At 37.5% G+C, this 8,991-nt stretch overlaps 1 protein-coding gene across 1 annotated transcript; it reads left to right on the top strand.

The window, feature by feature from the left end:
* The first annotated feature begins 628 nt into the window (after nt 1-628).
* Nucleotides 629-2,208, top strand: LOC132502320 (protein TOPAZ1-like). The gene is given in 4 exon segments (XM_060118090.1): nt 629-842; nt 845-1,122; nt 1,124-1,796; nt 1,799-2,208. Coding segments are annotated over 4 exon segments (1,575 nt in total).
* Nucleotides 2,209-8,991: the final 6,783 nt, after the last annotated feature.

Below are 8,991 nucleotides of genomic sequence, written 5' to 3'. Positions count from 1 at the left end.
AATGCCATTTTCAGCAACATGAATACAACTAGAGATTATTATACTCAGTGAAGTAAGTCAGAAAGAGAAAGACAAATACCATGATATCACATATATGTGTAATCTAAAATATGACACAGGGCGGGTGCCTGGTGGCGGGAGCAGCTTTCATGCCGCCCGGTGGGCTCCTGTGAGCGGGCGCAGACAGCCTAGGTGGGCAGACAGGCGGCCTGGGGCGGATGCTGAGGCCACCACCCTCAGGCCCCACAACGGCTCCAGGGTGTGAAGGTGACACACAAGGCCAGCACCGGGCCAGGTGAGGCGAGAGGCTGCAGCCCTGAGGCGGGGGCGGGGGCGCGAGGAGAGCAGGCAAGAGAGGAAGATGGTGGCCCAGGCCATCTGGGAAAGAAGAGGTGGAAAGTGACAAGTCAGGTGAGGCGTCCGGGCCTAGGAAGGCCTCAGCAAGGCAGCTAGTGGAGGGGCCTGGGAGCCAGGTGGGCTCTTCAGACTCATCAGACCGGCCTGGCTTAGAAGCAGCGAAGGAAGCAGAGCTACCCTTGCAGTCAGGAAGACACACCAAGGAGAAAAGAAAAGTAACTGAAGCCTCAGGTGATGATCCACAGCCAGGGACTCACCTGTAAACACGTTTATGGAGTACTACAGAAAGCTTCCGTCGGGTATACACTTTGATTTACAAGTGCTAAATGACCTTCTAAGTTCTTTACTCAAACATTGTTTATTGAAAGAAGTATTTCAGGTCATGAACCTCAGCATAATGGTTAAAATGCTGCCTGCTCTGAAAATATTACTAAAAATATTTGAGTATGTGGCAACTATGAAATTAAGGAATGCTGTACCTGCTTTGATATCTTTTGCAAGCTTGTTGAAGCTGGGACGGTACTTGACCCAGAACACTTTAGCTATATTATTAAGCTTTTATACCAAGTACAGGCTTCCAAGCAAGAAATAACTGCAGTTCTGGGAATGAAATCCAGGTTACGGACGAGGCAGTTTAAAAAGAACTGGAAGTGTGATTTAGAGTCAGCCTTGAATGAAATAGAGCATTGTAAAGAAAAAGGTGACTGGACCAAATTGGGAAATTTATACATTAACATAAAACTGGGCTGTGAAAAATTTGCAGATTTTCCAGAGATTTTGTGCTTGTATTGTTGAAACACTAACAAAAGACTGTAAAGAAGAGAGACCAGGTGTTCCATTTCGTGAATTCGCTGAAACAGTTAGCAAAGATCCACAAAATAGTGAAGTAGATAAAACTTTGCTGGGAAGAATCGGCATCAGTGCTATGTACTTCTACCACAAGCTGTTGCAGTGGTCCAAGGGAAGGAAGGTCTTAGATAAACTATATGAATTAAAAATACATTTTATAAGTTTAAAAGGACTTATAGGGCCTGAGAAGTTAGCACCGAGATGTCAAGTTGTGAATATTGCAGCAGAAATTTTTCTAAAAAGCAGAAGCCTAGATGGTGCCATTTGGGTATTAAGGGAGTCAGAGGGAGTCATCAATACACCACTGTGGGCTTGTGATAGACTGGATGTGCTCAATCGGCATAATCTGCTCTGTACAACTGCACATGAAATCTTAGTGAAGAGTCTTTACAGACAGACATTTGAAGTTTTGCAAAATCTACCAGGTTTTCAAAATTCTCAAGATGCCTGTGTAGAAAGCAACAGTCTTTGTATGTCATCCTCCAGAGCAGAATTCATGATTTCAAAGAGCATCCCTATTGATTTTTCCTTTCTTAGAAGATTAATTACTTCTTTAGGAAGAAGTTGTTTACGGCTCAAAGCCAGAGCCCACACAAAGGTGCTCTTTCGTTGGGTTGCTACCCACCACTGGAGGGAAATTTATACCGAAAACTTCTACTGATTCCTTCCTATTTGTCTGAGATTGAAATGTTTTTAGCTATTGAAGTCTTCCTGATATCTAATGCTAATAGTATTCAGAGTCCTGGAACTTCTACACAGACGCTGCAGATGGTTTTAAAAAGATGTGAAAACAACAAATCTCAGAGCAAGGATGACTATCAAACTGCAGTGGAAAGATTAATTATGGCTGCTCGTATATCAGATCCAAAGCTTTTCATTAAGCACATGACCATCAATGTTAATAAGGAACAGGTTTACAGTATGGAACATTGTTCTGCCCTGAAATGGTTTAAAGAGAATATGAAGTGGGCTGGAAAGGTTTGGCTTTTCAATAACCATTAGTTATTAAAGGTTTTTCTTTTTTTTTTAAGTTCAAGTAATCATTGTTGAAAATAAAAGGCAATGAACATAAAGACAGTTTTCACTATAAAAAATAAAATAAAATAAAATATGACACAAATGAACCTATCTATAAAACAGAAACAGAATCACTGACATAGAGAACAGACTGGTGGTTGCCAAGGAGGAGGGGCTTGGGGGAAGGATGGAGTGGGAGGTTGGGGTTAGTAGATGTAAGCTTTTATATATAGGATGTATAAACAACAAGGTCCTACTGTATAGCACAGAGAACTATATTCAGTATCCTATGATAAACCATAATGGAAAAGAATATTTTAAAAAAGAATGTATGGGGGACTTCATACATGGTTCAGTGGATAAGATCCTGTGCTCCCAATGCAGGAGGCCTGGTTCGATCCCTGGTCAGGGAACTAGATCCTGCATGCATGCTACAACTAAGAGTCCACATGCCGCAACTAAAGATCCCGCATGCTGCAATGAAGATCCCGCAACTAAGACCCTGCACAGCCAAAAATAAACAATAAATAAATAAATAAATAAATAAATATTTTTTAAAAAAGGAATGTATATATAACTGACTGACTTTGCTGTACAGCAGAAATTAACACAACACTGTAAATCAACTATACTCAATTTAAAAAAATACTAAAACTGAAAAACGAAAGAAAAAAACATAAATAACTGAACAAAAATTCCACCTATTCTTAAACTTTATCATTTTTTTCCCTCTGCAACCCCTTTCCCAAATACAGAGAGAGAAAGAGAAACGGAAGAGGGTCCAAAGTACAATCTTCCCAATATTTGGGGCCTCTAACAGTTGGGAGGACAGTTGTAGTCCTCAAAGGAAAAGCACTGGGAAGATGGCATTCACACCCTGTGCCCTGGTCCACCACCTCCTGTCTGCCATGGTGGACTGCATAGGCCAACTATTTCCATAAGACTGATACCTGCCTTCTATTTGTTATCAGAGGGAGTAGGAAAATAAGCATGGGTGCTTTCAAAAATTAGTCTTTCCAGATGTTTTGACTTTAATGTATGTGTCTTACTAATTTTATAAGAAAATAAAACAACAATCTAAACAATATAAGTCAAACTAGAAAACATTTCTCCTCTTGGGAAATAAGAACTGCTGAATGTAGATTTCTTAAAGATATATTACTTGGATATTTTACCTTCTTTTTCAAGACTTTTCCAGCAAAATGTGTTACTTTTATCACATGAACTTCCTTTTATATAATGCAGAACCTAAACAACTTGCTTGTGTAAGGGAGGAAAAAAAATTACTTTTTATCTACCCATCTTAAGTTCATTAGCTGGGACTCTGCAAATTAGACTGAGAAAAGACAGAGTAATAAGAGAAAAGCAAGAAACAAACAAATTTATTAGCATGCGCATCACACATACACACAGGAGTACTCAGAGATGAATAACTCAAAGAGGTGATTAGAACTTGAACGTATGTGGAATCTTAGCAAAGAATAATAATTTTGTAGAGAAGTAACAAAACAAAGGAAAAGGTCTTTGACCTTCTCCGAAGGACAAATTATGGGAAGGTAAATATAAGGAAATTAATAGTAGATAAGGGCTAGTTAGTAAAGTTTGTTATAAAGATTCCTCTGGTGCTATCTCTTAGCTGATAAAGATCTAGAGTAGTCTCCAGTGATTAACTTCTGTCTTTCCTGGTCAAGAGGGGAGGGGGGACACTTTAACACATTTAGGTTCTGCTTTTAGGCAAATAGGGGGACTGCAGAGAACTTTTCTTGTATCTGCCTCTTCTTAATTGCCTTCAGCTCAAAATAACCCTTGTTTTAAAATAGCATATTTTGGGACTTCCCTGGCAGTCCAGTAGTTAAGACTCTGTGTTTCCATTGCAGGGGGCACGGGTTTGATCCCTGATCAGGGAACTAAGAACCCACATGCCACATGGCGTGGCCAAAAGAATAAATAAATAAATAATAAAATAAAATAGCATATTTTGAGATGGCATATTCTGCTGCCCTTCACTTATCAGATATTATGACTAATGTTGAAGTAACTTTTTTTCTATTTTAAGTGCCCTATCTATTCAAAAACAAATTTTAAAATTCCCAGCATGGGAATCTTAGCTAATACTTGTAGAATATCAGGTCAGCCTCACTGGTTGTCTGTGTTGTCAAACCATACCATACATCAATTTCAATTAAGAAAAACAATTTAGGTGCTTCGACTGTTTTTCAGTAATAATACCTTGCTTCATTTCCCACCTTTAACCTTGACGTAAGTGTGGCAGTTAATGAGATATTTTATAGATGAAAATTTAGTAAGACTTTTAAAATAATTATAATCATATAAGTAGTTTAAAGTTTTGACTTTTATAAGATTCACAATGAAGAGAGAGATTTGAAGAAATATTTTATAATGGATAATTCAGCATAAAATTGATTCTCTCCCATTTTGTGAATTTTTACTTAATGACTTCTATATTTCCAAGCTGCCATGGAAGTAGAAGCCACAGGCACTGTTAACTAGTAAACAGAAGTGTTTTTATCAGTCAATTCCTGCACCAACATGTGATTTCTCTGCCCTGTTGTGATAAATATTTGCTATCATCCAGTGTGTCTAAATGGGTCAGCCATCATGGAAGAGTAACTCTGTCATTTTTGTCTGCTCCAAATATTAGGAGGGTAAGTCTATATTGCCCGTAAGCTCTAGGTTACAGTGATTCAAATCTACATTCTATGGATTACAGAATTCCAAAGCCAAACTCTAGTGTTTAGTAAAACTAATAAACCTATTCATATGTTATCCAGAGCTTCTCCTTAAATAGCTGAGTTTATGGTTCTCCCCCAGGTCTTGCTTATGTCACCCTGGTCTTGTGGCAATGCTGTTCTAGTGATAAAACACTGCCTTCATTTAAAAAAAAAAAAATCTACCTACACAAGACATTGGTATTAAGGTTGAGAACTGAAGGGAGAAGTCTTTACACAATATCAAGCCTTGGACATGCTTGTTTTCTTTAGTCTTTGACCTCCCACCATGAGGGATTTCCTCTTATCCTTTCAGGGCACAAGATTACAAGCCACAGTGCCATTTCCCTGTGAGCTGATCAATACTTACATTAAATGTAAATGGACTAAATTCTCCAATCAGAAGACAGAGTGGATGGATGGATAAGGAAAAAAAAAAGACCCCGCTATATGCTGCCTATAAGAGAATCAATTTAGCTTTAAGGAAACACACAGGCTGAAAGTAAAGGGATAGAAAAATATATTCCATGCAAACAGAAACCAAAAGAGAGTGGGAGTAGCTACACTTATATCAGACAAAATAGACTTTAAGTCAAAAACTGTAATAAGAGACAAAAAAAATTATTATATAATGTTAAAAGAGTTGATTCATTAAGAGGAAATAACAATAGTAAATATATATGCACTGAACATCAGAGCACCCAAATATATAAAGCAAATATTAACAGCTCTGAAGTAGGGAACTTCTCATCCAGACAGAAAATCAATAAGGAAACAATGGACCTGAACAACACTTTAGATCAAATAGTCCTAACATACATAATAAAAACATTCCATTCAACAGCAGCAGAAGAGACACTCTTCTCAAGTGTACATGGAATATTCTTCAGGGTAGATCATATACAGGTTCCTCAAAAAATTAAAAATATCACAAACATATGAAATAGCAATCCCATTTCTGGGTATACATCCAAAAGAAATAAAATTATTATCTTGAAGGAATGTCTGCACTCCCATGTTCACTGCAGCATTAATCACAGTAGCCAAAATATGGAAACAACCCAAAGTCATTTGTCAACAGATGAATAAATTAAGAAAATATCGTATATATGCAAAATCAAATGTTACTCAGCCTTTAAAAAGAAGTAAATCCTGCCATTTGCAACAACATGGATAAATCTGAAGAACATTATGCTAAGTGAAATAAGCCAGACACAAAGAGACAAACATACCTTAAATATAAACAATTTTTGTTTGTCAAAAATAAATACATAAAAATAAAAGTCCTGTGGGCTATACCTTACAATATTTCTTCTTCATTGCATATACTTGTTGGAAGTTCTAACATTTTTTTTCCCGCTATTATTTTTTTTATGAGATCCCCCGATACATATAATTAGAACCTGGATTACTTCAATGGTTTTTTGCTGCCAATGAGTATAAGCTTCCACAATTGTTCTAAGAAACACACATTTTAGGTTCTTGCCAGTGCAGATGGTGCCTACATCATGTTAAGCAGACAGGTTGACTGAAACAATTCGATGTTGACCTTTGCTAAGTGAAAAAAGGGACGCTGTTTGCAATTTCATGTTTAATGTACTTTGTACATTGTAGGTACTCAACAATGGGGGTTAAATGAACAGTTGTAAAAAATATGTTGTTGGTAAATAACTTCTGAAGTCTTGGATGCAATTAACGTTTTAGATGGGAAAAATCAAGAATTCCCTGGCAGTCCAGTGGTAGGACTCCATCATTTCATTGGAGGTCCTGGGTTCAATTCTGGGTCAGGGAACTAAGATCCTGCAAGCTGCATGGAGCAGGCAAAAAAAAAAAAAAAATAGATGGGGAAGATAAAAATGATAGCTCAACATTCAACACTTGTCAAGAAGGATGTAGCCTGAGGGGCAATGTTACCAGTACACTATATATAGCACCACTATAGTAATTAGTTGAGTGAGGCCATCATCAAAAACTTTACAAACAGTAAATGCTGGAGAGGGTGTGTAGAAAAGGGAACACTCCTACATTGTTGGTGGGAATGTAAATTGGTACAGCCACTGTGGAGAATGGTATGGAGGTTCCTTAAAAAACTAAAAATAGAACTACCATATGACCCAGCAATCCCACTCCTGGGCATATACCCAGAGAAAACCATTAATTCAAAATGATAAATGCACCCCAATGTTCACTGCAGCACTATTTACAATAGCCAGGACATGGAAGCAACCTAAATGTTCATCAGCAGAGGAATGGATAAAGAAGATGTAGTACATACATACAATGGAATATGACTCAGCCATAAAAAAGAATAAAATAATGCCATTTGCAGCAACATGGATGGACCTAGAGATTGTCATACTAAGTGAAGTAAGTCAGACACAGAAAGACAAATATATGATATGGCTTATATGTGGAATCTAAAAAAGGGGTACAAATGAACTTATTTACAAAATAGAACTAGAGTCACAGATGTAGAAAACAAACTTATGGTTACCAGGGGATGGGGGGGGTAAATTGGGGTTTGGGGATTGACATATACACACTACTATATATAAAATAGGTAACTAATAAGGGCCTACTGTACAGCACAGGGAACACTACTCAGTACTCTGTAGTGGCCTATATGGGAAAAGAATCTAAAAAAACAAAGAGTGGATACATGTATATGTATAACTGATTCACTCTGCTGTATACCTGAAACTAACACAACATTGTAAATCAACTATACGCCAATAAAATTTTTTTAAATTTTTATCACTGGCAACATAAAAAAAAAATTAGTTGAGTGTAAGGAAATTGATTCTGCATATTTTTTTAATCTATGCAGTACGTACTCATATAAAGCTTAAACTGGTTTAAACATTGAGGTGATTTATGTAAAAGCCCAGCGAGTATGACAGGAAGTATATTCAGATGGGAAAGGTACTGCCAACTGGAAATATAAATGCACTTGTATTATCTTTTTGGCGGTCTTAATTTTTTTGCTTGGAACATAAACATTTATATAGCAAAGGAACATAAAATCTCACTTTTTCATAGCACTTTTCATGGGTATTGTTTACACAATAACTCCATATCCTGGAATGGCACAGTAGGCTTCAGATGATGCCAGGTTTATATAATCACCTCTTTACTAACAGTCCAAATGCCTGGATTATGCAATAACAGAATCCAGAAAAAATTTTTTTTAATCAATGAGGTGCATTTAATACATTAAATTTGTATCCATGGAATTCGGAGTCTCTAGACTTGGTACTATCTAACTCCTGGCCATTTTTCTGCTGTTGCATCCACCAGATGTATTATAATTATCTGTTGGTATGTCTCAGCCACTCCACTGTCAACTCTCTGAACAGAGCCTGATCCTCCTCTATGTATCATGCCTAACAAATAAAAGGCTTTCAAAAAGGCTTATTACATGAGTGAATGCGGTGATCCAAACATTTGCTCTTTGGGGCCTCTCTGAAATTTATAGTTACAATGTTAACCTCAAATTCCTTCTGTTCTTTCTTGAGTCATCTTATCCAACTCAGTACTAGCAGATAGCACTTTTGGAGCATGTGTCGTATGTGGGCACTGTGCTACACACTCCTAAATCCTTAGCATTTAATCCTTAGCACAGCCCTGGAGGGTTGATATTATGATTATCATTGTCTTCATTCTCAAAAGGGATAACTGAAGATTAAAGAAGTTAAGTAATTTGCCTGAGGTTACACAGCTAGAAAGGGGCCCAGACAAGAGTTAAGTCTGTATCTGTTGGATTCCAGAGCTTACATGTGATTTTAGGCATTTCACTAAAATTCTGAACTGGAAATGAGACACAGGAGAAAAAAAAAAAAAAAAAAAAGCCAAGTGCCCATTAGTAATGGATAAAAGTATCTTGTCTCTAAGGGCCCTGGGGCTTGCAAAAATTCAGGAAGTTCTTCATCTTGTCCATCATTCGCGTCTCTAGATGGCGGCCCTGAGCCTGGGTTTCTAAATGAGGGAACGGGAACGAGTGTCAGAAAGATGCTCCCACCAGTAGGTAAACAGCAGTCTC

The sequence above is a fragment of the Mesoplodon densirostris genome, chromosome 15 (assembly GCF_025265405.1).
Source record: "Mesoplodon densirostris isolate mMesDen1 chromosome 15, mMesDen1 primary haplotype, whole genome shotgun sequence".
Taxonomy (NCBI): domain Eukaryota; kingdom Metazoa; phylum Chordata; class Mammalia; order Artiodactyla; family Ziphiidae; genus Mesoplodon; species Mesoplodon densirostris.
The sequence above is the reverse complement of the archived record's forward strand: the minus strand, read 5'-3'. Positions and strand labels throughout refer to the sequence as shown.